The sequence below is a fragment of the Poecilia mexicana genome, unplaced genomic scaffold, assembly GCF_051168715.1.
Source record: "Poecilia mexicana isolate PSO_F unplaced genomic scaffold, ASM5116871v1 scaffold_8, whole genome shotgun sequence".
Classification (NCBI taxonomy): domain Eukaryota; kingdom Metazoa; phylum Chordata; class Actinopteri; order Cyprinodontiformes; family Poeciliidae; genus Poecilia; species Poecilia mexicana.
Genome location: NW_028263377.1, coordinates 7485639 through 7503900, shown reverse-complemented (window position 1 = coordinate 7503900; position 18262 = coordinate 7485639). Strand labels below are relative to the sequence as shown.

Below are 18262 nucleotides of genomic sequence, written 5' to 3'. Positions count from 1 at the left end.
AGGAATGACTGAACGAAACAAGGTAGGAACTTATGAAGACGATAATCAGGAAAAACAAAGGAAAATTCATGGAAGGACACGATGAAGAAAAGAACATGAAGAAATAATGGAAGGACATGTCAAATAAAGTCTAGACCAGGGGTCTCAAACTCCAGTCCTCAAGGGCCGCTGTCCTGCAGCTTTTCGATGTGCCACAGGTACAAAACACTTGAATGAAATAGCTTAATTACCTCCTCCTTGTGTAGATCTGTTCTCCAGATCCTTGCTAATGACCTAATTATTTTATTCATGTGTGGTGCAGCAGAGGCACATCTAAAAGTTGCAGGACAGTGGCCCTCGAGGACTGGAGTTTGAGACCCCTGGTCTAGACAGACTTTTCTAGACTACATTAGGGTGTAATTTTAAAAAATATAGAAAATCGAGGGATAAAGTAGAAGACGGGAAAAAACTACAAATCAAGCTTTTTAAGGGTAGAAGGAAAAACAAGTAGGAAAACCAGAAGTGGGAAGTTGTATAAACAATTCTGATGCCCAGATGTGAAGCATATTGTTGCACTTAGATGTTTTTGTTGCCATGCATGGTAACATTTTCACCACATACTTTTCCTTTTATTCAGCTTTTCATAAACACATGCAGTGTCTGGCATTACTTACGTTGCCAGCTTTTGATGGTTATCTGATTCATTGGATTTTTGTAAGAGTGCAAGTAAAAACTCTTTGGAGGCCCGTTTGTTGCATCTGGCATGAGAGGAGCAGGAGGGTGGGGGAGATTTAAGCAAACAGCACATGAAATAAAAAAAAGGGTTGATGTTCCCATGAGAAATTAAAGCTGATAGCTTCTCAGCAACAAAAACATAAACTTACATTCGTAAGTATAGATGCAGCGGGATCCACATGAGAAGCCCGACAGAAACCTCTGTTTGGTTGTGTTAATACAACGTAAACAGTTGAGCTTTGCCTTGTTTAAAATAACAACTGAATTAGCGACGCTAAGCACCTCTTCAATCAAATCCTGGACATTTTTAGATGATATCAAGGCCTCCGCTGTTAAATTTAGATTTCCGAGACATGGAAAAACTACCATAGCGGCTTGTTTGGGAGATTAAAATGACACAAGCCATTTAAAAGTGTTCATGGAGTGCTCGCTTCTGTCCTGATTACCACTTAGCTTGACAGTTTAAAGATTCATCAGTGAGATTATAAGTAAACAAGAGCTATTTTGGAGCAGCGAATGATACCAAAGCTTTGCAGCGTCACCGCAAGAGACAAATTTAGTTAGCCCCACCTGGAAAGTGTTTCATTAATGACCATTTGCTTTCAGTATAGGCGCATACAGGTAGAGTGGGGGCTTGACGACAAAATGGGTTTGGGAAAAGTTCTCCTTGTAAGTAGGGAATTTTACACCTGATTCGGTAAACTACAGAGCCCCTTGAGCCCTTGTCTGTATTCAACTAAAAACTAAGTTAATGAAATTTCAAAACATTTTACAGATCACAAAAGTCAGCACTTTGTGGAACCCCGTTATGCAGCAACGTCGGCTTCAAGTCTTTTGGCGAATCTCTAGCAGGTTAGCACATGCAGAGGCGTTGTTCTTAAACCTCAAACCTTTCTCAGGTTTTTTGTAGGTGGGTCCTCGAGGATCGGCATCATGCATGTTTAGTACTTTCCCTGGTTTTCTTTCAAAACTACCGGGTATTTAACTCTGATCATCATCACAGCTTTCATGGCGCTGCTGATGATTCTGCCACCAATGCTTTTCTACCCAGATATTGGGATGTCCAGGGCTGGTTTTAATGTCAGAAATCGATCCTGGTTTACAGAGTGTTTGTTGTTTCCTCTCTATTTGTTTCATATTAATTAGGTGACTTCTAAGGACCAGTGGTTACACTGAATTTTTAGGGATATTAAAAATATCAAACAACATAGTTAGACGTAGTATGCGAACATGATGTATTATGGGCTTTTCAGATCAAACCCAAGCCAAGAGTTGTTCGCATTGCTTCTTGGAATCCCACAGAGATTCCCTTTGTCTCTAGTCCTGTTTGTTGTCTTCATGGACATGAGCTCAAGGTACAGTAATGGAGAGAAGAGAGTCTGGTTCAGCTGGTAAAATTCAAAGGTTTTACCTTTGAATTTTAAAAATAATGTGGTCATGTTGGTGTCTGCAGCAGATGACCTCAGACTGGTCCACATAGAGGATTAATCTGATCTCTAGAAGGGATGAGAATCTAATGCCCTACAGATCAGTGGTCATTGTTTGCCTCAAGCGGAGGATTTCAGTGTCTTGGCATGTTGTTGTTAAGTGATGGCAGAACAAAGGAGGAGACGGATGGTTGTATTGGGATAATCTGCCCTTGTGTAGATTATCTTCCAGTTTGTCATGCTGAAGACAGACATGGCCCAAAAGCAAAGCTCTTTATGCAACAGTCCACCTCCCTTCTGAGACTCACCTATAGCCATGAGACATGGATCATGACTTGGGGGGAGGGGTGTCTTTGGTACCCTCTAGGCACCCAGCAGCCAAACCTTGACTGAGACGAAAGCAATGGGTGGACATACCGTTTTCCTTCCTCTTTAAAGCTATGCAATACTTTGTTTACATCTGTCTCATAAAACGCCGAAGTTTCTGGTCGTCATGTGACAAAGTCCAAGAAAGAAATTAAAAGAGTGGGAAAACTTTTCCATGGCACAATATTATAAAAACATCACGAGAAGTCCGTGAGCCTAGCAGTGCTTTGCTACATCCATAAATCTGTATCAAGTTTTGTCGACATTCACATGACAAAACTCACAGCCATGAGATGACAGTTGCATCTAAGAGGGTCGACTGAGTAATGTCTGTCCATCTCCAGTCCCACAGCATCCCTCAGACAGGGCAGAGCAGCGTGGTTACATCACTAATGTTTTCACGACCTCTGAGTCACACACACACACCGCAATGTTTCCCTCGTGTTGTCAATCACAGCAAAGCATAAGGCTTAAAAATAGCAACAAAAAAAAGTTATTAATAGAGAACATGTTGGGTTTTTTTTTTGGAGAGTTGTTTTCAAATTGGTGTTTGGTCAGTCTGTGTTGAGTCCACTCAGACCGACACCGGCACAAAGCAACCTGAGGTACACACAGGGAACGCAAGCCTGGCCAACAGTTCTGAAAAGGTGTTTTTGCAGACATTACATGGATAGTTTACACATTTGTGGTAATGGCCTCATAATGAAGTCAAAAGTCACTCCTTCGTATTTTTTTTCCAGGCAGTTTTTCCTGCTTCCAAAGGCTCATTCTTTCCTTTTACACGCCTTCCTCCATCTCTTTTCCAGGACTTCATGAACAGACTTGTCTGTCACTATCACATGTGACAGAGTTTGTAAATTTCCTCCACATGGCCTCGGCGTCTGTTTACCTCTCGCTGCGTACCGATCTGGTTCTGATAGCTTCTGGTCGCTCCCAGTTTGAGGATGTGCCGTACAGGAGCGTTATTAAAGGCAGCTGTCGTGTGCTGTCCCGCCCGGCTGACTCTCATCCTGTTTACCACATCCTCTCTGTTCCTCGTTTATCTTCCATCTCGGCCCCTGGCGCGGTTGGCTGAGGAGGTGACTGGTCAAAACACGACTCCAGGTGCACGAGAAGGAGTGGGAGAAATAATTTGAAGGGAAATGAAAAGTGGAGGAATGTGTTGGGAGGATCTTGAAGGGATATGAGTACAAATGTGCCATTGTGCTCCTGTTTTTCATACAATCATCTGTGTTTCGCTTAGTTTGCCTTCATCTAACCCCAAATCTTAGAACTAAACTCTTCATTAACTCTGCAAATAGCCTGAAATTTGCACAATTACACCTCTCATTGATTTTATTTCCTTGTTCTGTTTTGGGACAATTTTGTGAAATAATAAAATTTTAACTCAGATGTTCCACATCCAAGAAACACGGGTGGAAAAAACTTTCTTTGTGTACTATCTGCCCCTCCTCTTTATTTTCATCATTTTTATTTTACCTCTCTTGTCCCATTTTTATCAGATAGTGAGAGTTTATCTTCCTCTTGCAGACTGTCTCGGTGTTTATCTTTCTGTCTGGATTTTTTGGTTTCCTGGCACAGGAATCACCTATTCAGTTTGTTTGCGCTTGGCGAGGTTCGGGTCTCACATAAGTATTCATGGAGCTCTGTGACTGAGGCAGCTGCGATGTGGTGTTACATAACTCAGATATGCTCCACAGAGATGTTGTCTACCATCGCAGTACAGTTAGCGTGCTGAAGGTTTGAGGATAAAGATCAGGCTCAGTGGGTTCAATCTTGCAATCGGAAGGTCGTTGGTTTGATTCCAGCTTCCTTTTGTCAGGTTGCTTTTCCTCTGGGAAAGGCACTTAACCCCAAGTTGAGTGTAAATGTTTGTGATTGGGTAGGTGTGACTATAACAGGAGTCGCGTTAACCGAATATATTCCGTATTTCAATAATACGGTTTTAATGACCGTTTTTTTAAGCCCCTTCTTAATTTTGACAGGTTATAATTGACACCCTTGACTGGTGCACATAGGCAGACATTATAGACTTTACACACAGACTACATTGCAGAGGGAACTAAAATCAATCAATGACAAAAATCTTTTCTGAATATCATCTCATGAACTCTGAACTAAATGCGTCTTTCTGACTGGGAGCTGACGGCGTGTTGAAGAGTTATGGACAGGAGGCTTTGGAGCGTCTGGTTCAGAAGCGCATTCAAAACCTTTGGTTGAAATGGTTTTTAATTCCAGTCTCCAGTACAGAACAGAGAAAACTAAAGAGAATGCACCGCTGTGTTAATCCATTTATAGTGTAAACAGAGGAGCCGGCAGTTTATCTTGAGGAAATAAATAAAGGTGCAGAAGTTAATTAGATGGTAACGTGCGCAGGGCTGCACAACAAGAATTAACAAATCTGGAGTTTTAACAAATGGACCTGGAAGATATTACCCTCCGGCGGTTTTAGCAAGACGCCTAGGAGGAGCGTGGCAGATGTAACATCTGTTCGTTCCGGAGACGCAAAACCACACAAAACAAATCCTCATAAAATACACAGCCGCACCTCGAACAGGGGGAAAAAACTCAGAGTTTAATTGATAAGTTTGGATGAGAAAGATCCAACCGATTGATGAACCAGCGCAGATTTCTCTTTAGATGTGGACCAGGAGGAATTTATCAGGCTGTATGTTCAGACCCCAGCAGGTGAAATACTTGTAATTTAAGTGGAGTCGTTTAATTTCATCTATTATAAGTTTTTGGGGCCACAGTCAGTGGTTTTTGTCACTGGTGAGAAAAAGTGAGATACTTTCATCTGCTTTATGTGTGATGAGATCTGGATTCACGGTTCAATAGGTGAATATTAACTAAACCACATTAAAAAAATGACTAACCCATGTCAATATGGTTATAATTTGACAGGGAATAATAGTACATGACGGACTTTTTAAAATGCTCTCAGTCAAAATGACGGATAGCAAAAAGTATGAGGTCATTGGAGTGATCTCTAGATAAGTGCAACAAAAATACCACATATTTAGTATAAGTCTTGTTTTTTCTTAAAGGTGCAGTATTAGGTATTTTCCAGGCACATTTTCACAATCTCACAGTAAGAGTTTTGAATATTGTAGCATGTTGTGTGTTGCTGTTATGTAGGTCTGAATTCCTTTATGGATTTATGTAAAGATCCCAAAATATTAGATGCTGCTTGTTTTGCTGAGTGTGTCTAATGGTCTAAAGTCTGGGTTTTCCAGTCCCCAGAAAATGTGAATGCTATCAAAAATAAGGCTAGCAAAGTGATTCTGACTGGTTTTTGGTTTTTGAAATAGCAATAATTTGTTGGAAAAGTCTCTATTCCCAAATATTGGTACTTCTGACCTCAGAGGATTCACAACCACCACAGCCATATTTATTTCATACTGTAGAGATGTGTGGTCATAGGAAAACAATACTGTTGATTGGTAAATTATGGGGGTGGGCTACTCAAAAGTCTCACAAAAGACGAACATTGGGACTCCAGTCCCCCGTTATAGTTTTATGAAAGAACAACTTTAAATGAGATATGACAAGTTCCTACAATGCAAGAACTTGTTCAACTTTTAGGCATAATACAAAAATAAAAAGTGCATTGAAATTCATTTATAACATTTTTTTACTTTCGTCCCGGTTGTTGTTCTTAGATATTTATGGCATTTTAGGAAAGTTTCTGAGTCCTGCAATTTTTAGATGCGTTTCTTGTCTTGCACACTTGAATGAAATGGTTAAACTGCTTTACTGGCATGCAGTGAAGCCCCACACAGCTCTGCTAATGAGCTTATATTGGAGCCAGGTGTTGTGGAGCGGAGAGACATCTAAAAGTTGCAGAACACCGGCCCTTCAGGACTGGAGTTGGAGATCATTAGTCTAAAAGGCTGTTTCTCCATCTTCTCAAAATTCAGCCGTAAAATCCAGTGGGCTAACCTTATGTATAGCTTCTCAGTGTGATGCAGTATTTACACTCCACTCTCCCCTTCCCCAGGCTCACTTCATAAAAATTGAGCTGGTATTTGTGTTGTGATGCTCAGCATAAAGCTGAGAATGGTTATAACATCCCATTCTTCTGAGATTGACTCATGGGGGGAACGGTTCCTGAAGTGTTCAGCCCAACCCTGCACCCTAAGCTACCCACAGACTAGAGGACAGTCTACAATCTATGGTAATCTGAGACTCCTGTTAATGAGATATGCCCAGAACACCCTGAACTATTCATCTTCAATTGTTCGATCGGTCCATCTAATGTGATAAAGCAGTTTGAGAAGACTCTTCATCTATAATTGATCCTAGTTATCAAACAGTACATTAAGCTCAGTTAGTTGTTCAAATTAGTTTGCTGGGTTTCCTTGGAAACGTTTTAGATTCCTACAAGTCATTGATTTACAGTATTCACTCCTCCTTAATGAGCCTGAAGCAATCACCTGCATTGTGTCTTTGAATTCACAGCAATCCCTCAAACCGAGCATGGATGTAGCGGCAGCTGAGAGGAAACACTTAACTTTAACAGGAAGAAATCTCCAGCAGAACCAGAACCTGGTTCAGTACGAACGACCATCCACCACAACCTACTGGGGATTTGAGAAGACAAATGAAAAAGAAACCGAAGAACTGATGGAGGTTTTTCTATGGTAAGAAAAACAAAATGTTCATAGCAAGAGAGGGACAAAATGTAATTGTTGGCAGCATCATCAATAAGGCCAACAGAATGCTACCAGAAGTAGCTTTAATGGAGAAAACTGAGAGAAAACATCAAGTTAACAGTTAAGGTTATGTAATTTTAAGAGTAGCAGAAAAATAAAGTGAGGGTAATTGGTCAGGTTGTCCTAAATCTATGCCAGCATAATACCGATATAGCTCAAGATTACATAAATCCTTCGAATGAGGTAAGAGAAAGGCAGAAGTAGGGGATTTTCCCTGGGTCTACTCACCACTGCCCTTGTGTTATTCTTGCAAGTGATAAATGACTCTGATAGTTTAGCCCACATATAATTGACACATTAGGTGCACAGATGATAGCATAGAGGGCTTCAGAGTCATGATCCAACAATCTGTTTCTGTCTCTGTTCTTCCATCATTCAAGAACAAAACACTGCAGAACTTGAAACTTGGTTTTGTTCCATGTCAGGTATTGGCATGCCCAGGTTCACTTTTGACTTGGACTTTTGAAGATTTTTTATTTTTTTTTGGCTTGGTCATTGTGATGCCTCAAGAACCAAAACTTCACTCCGTGAGCTCATCCCCCAGGCCACTGTCCTCACCAAGGGTCAGGGAAAGTGCCTCAGTTCTCCTTGGTTTTCCTCCCTCTAGATTCTTGAATTGCAGAATTCAAGCGTAGGGTTACATGGAGACAGATGTACATGGAGACAACCTCTGAGGGGAAAAGCAGAAAGATTCTTGAATCAGCTTATTCTTCTTCTTGAATCTTCTTGACATTCAGTCAAACCAAGCACACATATTGTGTTCACATGGTGGATGTTTTTTTTTTCATGGTGGCAAACAGGAGTGGATATTATCATGTGCCTGCTACGAAGCAGGATGGATGGCCCTCTGCCATCCTCCACTCACCATCCCCTTTATTTCCCCCCATCTATGTTTATCCCCAACTTGTTTTTCTCAATTTCTCCTGGCTGCTCCATCAGCTAAAGCAATGTGATGTCCTGCTGGTTGCTGGGCGTGGGAGTTGGAGAGACGTGAGCTAATACTCCGGTCTGATTAAATGTTGGAAAAGAGGGCTGATAGTATGAGAGGGAAGGAGGGCGAGAAGGCGGTAGAGGGGAGGGAGCCTGTAGGTAGGAAATGAAAGGGTGGGTGGGATGTGATGAGTATAAAGGCTTTGCTGTAGGGAATTAGGAAATATTTCACAGGAGTAAATACTGGGCGACATTTCCAAAACTTCTCCCTCCATCCAGATCACACAGTAAGTACTTTATTGCATTGTCTATACTGCTAAGACTTTATTTCCCCTTTGCTTGACTAAAAGTAATCTTTTACCATCTGATATCTTCTTTGTAAAGGCTTTTTTTTTTGGCAGATCTTTTTAAAATAACGCAAAATAATCTTTGCAGCTTATTCTTCTTATTTTAGTTAACAGGACCATTAGAAGTTGCTTCATGCTGACTTTTTGTATGAACTAGCACCACATCACTATTTTTTTCCAGTGAGATCTGCACATTCTGACAACAGGGAAGAACGCTGGAAACCTTCCCTGAGAATCAGAACAGCATAAAACTTTGTGAAAACACACACGCACACACACACACACACACATGCACACACACACACACACACACACACACACACACACACACACACACACACACACTGACTCTATCTCCAGTTGTCGAAGACTTCTTTAGCTCTGGGCCTGTTCTCTGTACCTACCACATGTGAGTTTTGAACCGAAAATGCCTTGGGTGCAGATGCTGTGTGTGCAGTTGTGTACAGTCTGCTTGTCTGTGTGCAGACCGATTGCTTTGATGTGTGAGTTCATGTATAATGAAAGCAGCTAATGATGGCAAGAGAAGCCTGGCTGCAGAGACAGAGTTCCTTCCAAATCACACAAGCAGAAGAACCTTGTCAGCAGTCTGGACATGCAAACTCAGCTCATGTGTGCCTTTCTGCACATTCATGTGTTCAGCCACCTGGTGTGAGTATTTATACAGGTGTTGAATGCTTTATGTTGAATCACTCATTCCTGGGATTGTCTATTTGCATGTAGACATCTTCTCTGTGGGTGTTCGGGTGTGCAGTGAGCTATAAAGAAGAGTTTATGGTTACACTCTGCTGAGCAAAATGAGTTTGGACTCGAGGATTTGGCTGCTGCCCAGCTCTCCTTAGCCACAACTATTCTCTGATGACTCTTTCCTTCAGACTGGAGCTAAAACACATTTCTGGGATTGGTCTTGTGTTTAGTTCAGACTTTCTCTTCAGGCCAAATACATATACACAGTCTTGTGTTGCCTTTATTCAAACATTCCACACCAATATGTCTAATAAATTATGCCATAAACTTGTGGTCCTAAAAATAAATAAGTATCACTGGTGGCATAAGGGCTGCCTGACGGTAGAATATCAAATCCATCCATTTTCTACACCTGCTTACCTTTGCAGGGTCTCTGGGGGGTTTGGTGCTCATCTCCAGTGGTCATTGGGTGATGTGGTGTACACCTGGGACAGAACGCGAGTAGAACAATTTAACTATAATGATGCAGACCATGAGGAACCAAGGTGAAGTGCTGCTGGCTACTGATGTTGCTGTCAGTCGACCTTAAATGTTGGAATTTGGATTTAGGAATGAGATCAGACCCAACCTGCCAATGTTCCAGTATCAAGTTCAAGCAGCAGATGGATCCAGTCATTGATATCCTCAGTGACCATTCCAACTGCAAGCTAACTGTCATGCATTTGTTTGTGTTTTGTCCTTTGAACTTGTACCATGTTCTAAAGGAGGCCATATATGGCCCCCTGCTTGGTGGCGGTTCAGTCTTCACTGTATCACCTATCAGGAGATTTATTATTATTATTATTATTATTATTATTATTATTATTATTATTATTATTATTATTATTTTATTATAAATTATTGACAGAAAATTACACATTTGTGGATTTTTTGTAGAAAGATATTCAAAGCAATATGGAGGTTGGAAAGCTAAAATGCTTAAGTGAAATGCTACTTGGCACATTATTGGCTGACTCTTGGAAAGCAGCCAATCCAGGAGTGGCATTGACTTTCTTTGCCACTAATTGGAGCAGAGATCTTATTGTGCATATTGGATTCTGCAGTAATGCCAAGAGGGTTTCCACTGTGTATTGATGCATATCAAGGTAAATTTTGTGTTAGAACTATTAAAATATGTAAGTGATTGCAGATTTGTGTGCAGGGTTCCACATCAAACCTATTTGTAAAATGTGTAATATTATAAATCATCAGGAGTGTAAATTATCCGTTTTTACATTTTATATGTACAAGTTGAAAATTGAGGTCATTGCTGGACGGAGACCTCAGGGGACTGTACTGTAAACTGTTCAACCCTTTACACCTCTCAGTAAAATTTGATATTCACTGCTTGCTACCAAGCTAAACCAGACTCAAGAAGGACAAAGCTTCATAGTGATGACATGGTTGGGGAATTAGCTCACCTGCAGGTGATTTAAAAAAAATTAAATAAGATTAGTGAGGAGAAGGGCAAATTATTATCCACTTCCTGCGGAACGTCCATGATGAGGCGACAGTCGCTTGCCCTCCTCCAGTTGAGCGTCCGGCAAAGTTCATGTGTGTGAAATTGTGAGCTCCAACAGCAGGCCAGTGAAACAAACAAGGAAATTGAACAGTGTACAACTTTTATCATTGCCATTGCTGTCGCGTTTTGAGTTCACCCAGAATGGCAGAGGACTGTCACTTGTTGTTGTTCGTTGCTTCCAGTATGTTGAGCCCATTATTGTCACAACCTGTGATGGGCCAGCGACCCGTTCATGGTGTACCCCAACTCTCATATGTTGACCACTGGGAATAGGCACCAGTTTGTGACCCTACAAGGACCGTTAGTAAAGACAACGCATTGAACTTTTGCAACCATTTTACTACTACTATTATATGTATTTTTTCCTATTTCTGCCTCTATTTCTATTTTTCAGCCATCTGTCTTAGTAAGACAAAACCCATTTTTCCCATGGTCTCTCTTGCTTTCTGACATGACGTCTCTCCTGTGTCAGCAGTAAGGAAGGTAAAACACCCCCAAGATGAGGAGCCTCCTTCAGTTCTTGGCCCTCTGCGCTGTGGTCTCCCTCTGTATCTGCTATGGTATACAATGCCCCCAACGTGCAAACAGTGCATAAACTCAATGCATAAACTTCCTCAATTTATGTTCAGCACTCATGATTAACCAACTTCATGTTTTTCCCTTAGATTCTAATGAAAGCAATGAATCCCATGAAGGTGATTAAGTGTTAACAAAAAAATCTCAGTGCCTGGAAAAACATGCATGCGTTTCTAACCCAGACTGCATTAAAGCTGATTTCCTTTAACTAACCACAGTGGTGGTTTTTGCATGAATGGTGCTTTGGGCACGCTCCTCCTTCTGCTGCTCCCAAACAAATAAAATCCAAGACAGGATCTGCATCCTTGTGCAGTTCCATACAAATCATGTAAAGCCAAAAAAAAACAAAAGTGCTTGTTTGTGGGGCAATTATTGCCGTGCTCCCAAAAAGGAAGCAACTTTTATTGTTTTCATTCTAGTACCAAAACATCCCAATGAAACCAAGTCCATATCTTCCACCCCAAAGTGCTTGTGCTCGTCTTGGCAGCTACCCAAATGGCCCATTTCAAAAACCACCACTATCCATAGAAAATCTTTCAGCTTACATGACTTAAGTGCTTGTAGCAGGATTGCTGTTTAGGGAAATTTTGTTTCTCCAGATTTATTTGTGCCTCCAAATCGAGCCAACTCCTTCATCCGGGGCAACAGACGTACCACACCCAGAGCAAACCGCTACAACCAGTACTTCTCGAGGTAAAGCACAGCCGTGCAAACACACCTTATAACATCAACTTTAACTTGGATAGATTAAAATGCAAACATATTATGAGTAATACTTCTCTTCCAAATCCTCCCGGAACAGGAAGTCCCCAGCAGAGATCCGTGCAGAGACCTGCGAGGACTACTCGCCCTGCCGCTTCTATGCCTACCGCTTTGGCGTCCAACACGCCTACCAGAGATACTTCGGAGGCCAAAATCCACCCCAGCAGCAGCAGCGCTACAGACAGACGGGGACTCGTCGGTTCTAAAACTTGAGTTAGGGCGGCACCCTGTTCCTTCACTCCACATCTGTTGTATAATTTATATCTTTTTCTCAGTTTTGCCAAGAGAAAGAAACCTGGATAATGCAGGAGTCCAGTGTGGCTTGAATCCTATTCTTATGCTTACAGATATTAACACCTGATTCCTTGTGTAATCTTATTTTAATGTCTTATTTTTGAGCTGGACTTGCCAGAATGAAATGTCTGTTATATTATCCATCTATATTTTCTTTTTTTTGTTGAAAGAAATAAAAATAAAACGTATTTCTTGAACCCTGTGTTGGAAGGCATTATTAGGAAGAGAGTAGGGCTGATGGGATAAGGAAAGCGAGCTACCAATTAAGGCCAGCAGGGGGCCCCAAAGAGCTTCTAACGCAGAGACGAATCCATGCAATGATTATTATAAACAGGTTGTTTTGAAACATTAACATTTGATGAGACACAAACATCACTTGCTATTTATTGCAAGCATATTTTTTCAAACTAAAATCTGAAATCCTGAAAGTTAAGGCAAGAATCTGTTTTCTATATCCAGTTTTTCCAGGAAATCCTAAATCCTGGCTTTGTTTTAAAGTCAATAACAGATTGGCAGCGTGTGGTTCTGAGTCCATAATCAGACCCATGTGTCTGGTAAGCTCTGTAGTTTTTAACATCGTTGTATCTGGCCTTATATTCTTTGGACTATAAACAGGATTTATCTCTTTTCTGCATTAAGCTGGAGGAAATTCTAGTCCACTAACTAATTAACAGAGACTCGGGGACCGAAAGGGTCTGTGGTCATTTGGAGACGTGGAAATGTCTGTGTGCCATCAGCACATCCAGGTTGTAATATGTTTTTAACTGAGGGTGAAGCAAGTAGACATTAAGTAAAAGTGGCTCGATAATAGAGCCTTGAGGTTCCCCACATGCAGCCCTCTTTAGGCATTTCAGTTTCTTAGAACAGTATTCTTGAGAATATGTTCTGTGACCTACAAAAAGTTGTAGTTTCTAGTGAAATCTCTACAACTGAGGACAGATCGGTGCGTCTCTCTGACCTGGTGCATGCTGGGAAGATGTTTGGGTCTGTGCCGCCCACAAACCCAGAAAGGCAGTTTCACTGGATGTTTTGTGGTCATACGGCCACAAATAGGCACAATGAAAGATGTTTGGAGGTCAGATCCTCAAAGCAAACACAGACAGAGAAATTATACCCCTTGCTGTCTGGCAGGACTCGATAACCTAAGAGTTCACGAAACAAAGATGAAGGAACAAAACACATTAAGAAGGCTAATCTAAAACATTTTCATATTTAAAACTTTCAAAGGAATATTGTCCTCGTATAAACCTGCAGTTTTAATAACATTCACAATGCAGCCAGTTTTAGAGTTTTCAAAACATGCTCCAGTTTCAGTTCGGTATAAATATCTTTTCCAAATTTATCCCTCCTATAACTCCTCAAACGACAAAGCTCCGGCTTATAAAGGTTGTCTTCTCTTTGTGGCGAGTCGCCGCGGTTTGCAATAAAACCGCGAGCCCTCAGATTAAAACCATGTCACATCATTAGAGTCGGCAGGTTTGCCTTCTTCAGATTGTAATGCCTGGTTCTTGCTGCCATCTGGCCTGAGCAGCCCGGGCCTGAAAAGCCTGCGGCCACTGGAAGACTCTGGCCTCTCCGGGGTGCCAGCCGCCACAGATGTTTTAAAAAGGTTCAGTAAAATGTGACAAATCCTTGTCGCTCAGTCCGAACTCCTAACAGCAGTGCTGTGGTGTCTGCAGTCTGGCTTCAACTTCAGTAGAGCTGTCGCTATGAAATTGAGAAAAAGAATAATATGAACTGGTCTGAATTTTTATTTCTGCATCTGTCATACAGGTGACATGACACAGATGGTTGGGTAACACTTTATTTGACGGGGCGTGCATAAGACTGACATGACACTGTTATGAAGTGTCATTCAGTAAATAATGACACGTTTAATGCAAAGTTTCATTGAATACTGCAAAGGTGACCATTTTATTTGGCTTTTAATGCAACTTTAAGTAAAACTTTGCATTAAAAGTGTCATTATTTACCAAATGACACTTCCTGACAACAGTCATAAAGACTCCTTCATGTTTATAACTTGTGTTTTGTTGCGTTTCTGACAGTGTCATGTCAGTCTTATGCACAGCCCTTCATATAAAGTGTTACTGATGTTTCTTAAACTCCTCAAAATGGGAAAAACAAGAAAACATGGCATTCTATTGAGGCAGGTGTGTGTTAATTTGACACACCATGGTGAAATAAATATTTTTTCTGTAAGACCATTTTTATTGTTTTAGCACAAAAGTGAAACATTACTTTGTAAAACATTGTTTTCCCACATCACATCATGACTCCACTAACAATCCCAGCCCTAATCTTCATGACGGCCAGTTAACACTTAATGATGCGAGTCATAATGGTTTTAATAAAAAATAAAGAAAATGTGTAACAAAAATAATAATAGAAAATCACATGCATATGTAAACCCCTTGAATAAATACACACACATTCATCTTTCTACCATTCTGTAGGAGCTTATGTGAAAACATGACATTAGATCTCTACAATTAGGCCTTTGATCTTCCTTATTCCCATTACCGAATTTTGAACTGTTGAGGTTTCAGCATAATCAACGCCGGTTGAAGGCAGTTCCAAATACACAGAAAGTAGCAGCGTATAGCCAGTGTTTTACTGAAAGGTCATGCGGTGGACGCCACCTCTGAACCACTGATGTTTTGGCCACAGTCAGACCAGCAAGTCAGGAAACACAAGAACAGAGGATCTGACTGAGCAGCGCTCCGTAAGCGGCTCTTTGGACCTTCTGACAAAGTCTGCAATGACGCACTATTTGAAATACCAGGACTCATTAAATAAAAATCTGTTAACTGTAAAAAAAATAAAAAAGCTTTAAAAAAGTATGGTGGATGAAACGTGATGCTGCTGGGATGGGAACATTTCAAATCTCTCACATATTTACCCCAAGATTGATGGAAACCCTGCACCTGCTGCTGGTGTGAAGAGTTTAGTCGTTGTTTGCTTTGTTGTCTTAGTTTCCTTTCAACGTGTTTTTATTTGAGGTGAGCCTGACAGGCACAGCCTGAGCCCCGTTTATCTCCTGGCCCGTGCCGCACTAGTATTTGCCGTTTGCCACATAATGGCAACATAAAAAAATCTATCCTCTTTGTTTCTTTTTTCTGGAAAAGCTGCACATCTTTTCCATCAGTGTGGGTGTGTGTGATACACGTTTCCCCAACCAATCACAACGAGGGAGACATCTATAAACTGACTTTAAGTATAAGGATTTTTGGGAAGGAAAAGAACAGACAGACGGACAGACGGACAGGGGAAGGGAGCTGACTTAGACCTGAAGCTGCAGATAGAAGGAAAGAAGCTGAAGATGAAAACCTTCATCGTTCTGGTTCTCTGCTCCCTGGCAGTCTACATGACTTCAGGTAAGTTTATATAATAAATATAATAAGAAACATGACACATCACTAAAGCACATCTCTAATTGTTACTACTTCTATTTTTTTTTTTTTTTTTTTTTACAGATGCTGCCCCTGACCCCCAGCCTGCTGCAGACGCCCCGGCTCCGGAGGAAGGTATGAAATCTGATAGTTATAATCCACGTTAAATAATCAAAACATTCGATATGTATCACTATTTGTCATTTGATTGGTTTAGTAATTAATTTAGAGAGCAGTAAAACCAAAATCTAAGGTGTAAAGTTTGTAGTTGAGCCTAAAAACCTGCACTGCAAAAAAAAAATTAAAAAAAAAGAGTCTTACCAAGTATTTTTGTCTAGTTTCTAGTGCAAGTAACACGGAAAAAATGTCTTTTTACACGTGAAGTAATCTGCCAGTGGAACTAGCAGTTTTTCATTAATATTAAGGAATTAAATATTAAACTATATCTTGCTGAAAAGTTTCTTGTTAGTTTTGTTTTATGTCAAGTTTACTGAGATATTTGCTGTAGAAGCCAAACTAAAATACCTGCTAAGATTTTGTTTTAAATTCATCCAGAGTGAAATTCAGACAGCATGCAGCAAAAACAATGAGTTCATTCATTATGTATTTATTCTGTTGCTGCCAACATGTTGAAATTTTATTTCGTTAAGATAAAACAGATTTTACTTGAATATAAAAATATGAGGTAATTAGAAGAGCCTCCTCAGTTTGGGCAGGTTGGGATTTGATCTAAACTCGATGCTTTTCATTCTAGTAAACATATTAACTGGTTTTTCTTGTTTTACAAAAGTATTCACACCCCTTGAATTTTTTTCCCAACCATATTCAGGCTGCAACCTCAAAATCCCAACTCTTTTAGTCGTATTCTGTTTATTTTTAATGAGGTTTTGATCCTTCTTGTTTCTATGGTTGCACAAACTGAGTCAAACCAAATCTGCAAATGTCAGCTTTTGAGTTTTACTTCAAAGATTATCAGCTTGATTTATGTCTGGACTTTGACTAGGCCAATTTAGCACAAGAATATGTTGTACTTCTTTTGTCTTCTATACAAACAGTGTCTGTCTTCTTTAATAGAGCTTTGTAGATTTGTCAGAAACATGACTATTGGTTGGATCAATAGATTCCACACTTTCACACGTTTATTTGGAAATGTGTAAAAAATAAAAATAAAAATCTTCGTTTATCTTCTAGTTCATAACACGAGTGTCGATCCTTCATGTGAAATCCCAATAAAATACATTGAAGGTTGTGGTTGTAATGTGACATAATGTAGAAAACCTCAAGGAATGTGAATAACCCACAGTGCCGTCCGTCACATTGCATTAACGCAGCAAAACGTTAAACGTGTGACCTGCAGGACTGTTTGTGGAGAAGGACGAGGCCTCCGCCGTGGTGAGGCAGAAGAGAGCTGCTGCACAGCTGTCCCTGGCTCAGCTGGAGAGGTATTTCTGCTCTGCTGTCTCATCGCCTGGCAAACTCTGCTCTGTATTTTTCATGTTTATCCAACTTTGTGAGATTCCGGTCAGATTGGTTTCAGAGGCTGTCTCGCTGGCTTCTCTCCTGTTCTCCGCAGTCTGAAGGAAGTGTGTGAGGCCAACATGGCTTGTGAACACATGATGGACACCAACGGGATCATCGCCGCCTACACTGCCTACTACGGACCAATCCCCTATTAGAAGCAGCGATCTGACTGCTCAGCAAAACAGTCCACATCTCATGTTTAAGCTGTTTTCTTTTTTATTTCATGAGGCTGGACTTAATGGTGCTAAATGTGTGATAATGGAATAAGCTCGCAAAGATTGAATTGCTTTCTGCCTGTAGATTAGTGTGATAAAATAAAATTAAAGATTCTTTCAACTGAACTGGTTTCAGTTGTTTTATGGAAGTCCATCACACCCATTTTACACATTTTGGCCACTAGGTGTCTCTATTGTTCAACAGATCTATCCATCCATCCTTATGCCAGTCGCAACCATTAGTGCCAACAATCGATTAGAACATTTAATCACAATAATATTAACCACTCGCTAGAGCTTTGATTGATCACAATAGAGGCAATCATAGTGGTTTTGTAATCTTGAAATGTAAAAATCCATGTACTCAAAACATGCTTAAGAAAATGTTTTATTGTCTCAAACCAAAGATCTGAGTTTTCCAGGTGTTCATATTCAAGATGGCTTAAAATAAGTAGTTTTGTTTCATTATGTTTAGAAACCATAGACTGCTTGTGCTTCAGAGGAAGGATAATTCATCGTCATAATAAATAGACTATACTAGTTTTATTTCATCCATCGCGGTGCTTTTTAAAGCCACTCTGAGTTGTTGAACGCAAGTCAAGACCACCGTGCAACACGCTGCTTTGAAACAGGTCGGCCTCTGCGGGAGGGAGGCTTTTCAGTCAAAATAGGTGACATGATTTGTCCGTGTTAGGTGTAGATTAATGCAGATAATATTAATGCATAAATAGGTTAAA

The 18262-nt window shown here is 40.5% G+C and overlaps 2 protein-coding genes across 3 annotated transcripts; both read left to right on the top strand.

Annotated features, from left to right (window-relative positions):
* Nucleotides 1–8295: 8295 nt before the first annotated feature.
* mgp (matrix Gla protein) lies at nt 8296–12594 on the top strand. 2 transcript variants are annotated; one of them, XM_015009493.2, is made up of 5 exons: nt 8296–8439; nt 11241–11325; nt 11431–11460; nt 11941–12034; nt 12144–12594. In XM_015009493.2, exons 2-5 carry the CDS (start codon nt 11265–11267, stop codon nt 12307–12309), a joined length of 351 nt encoding a protein of 116 aa, XP_014864979.1. In that variant the 5' UTR covers nt 8296–8439; nt 11241–11264; the 3' UTR covers nt 12310–12594. The 2 variants fall into 2 exon arrangements, with proteins under 2 accessions (XP_014864979.1, XP_014864980.1); XM_015009494.2 differs by having other exon boundaries at nt 8315–8439; nt 11238–11325.
* A 141-nt stretch (nt 12595–12735) lies between these two features.
* bglap (bone gamma-carboxyglutamate protein) lies at nt 12736–17651 on the top strand. Its single transcript, XM_088008145.1, has 4 exons — nt 12736–15774; nt 15874–15924; nt 17147–17231; nt 17363–17651. The coding sequence occupies exons 1-4, from the start codon at nt 15720–15722 to the stop codon at nt 17463–17465; spliced, it is 294 nt and encodes a 97-aa protein (XP_087864271.1). The 5' UTR covers nt 12736–15719; the 3' UTR covers nt 17466–17651.
* The last annotated feature ends 611 nt before the right edge of the window (nt 17652–18262 follow it).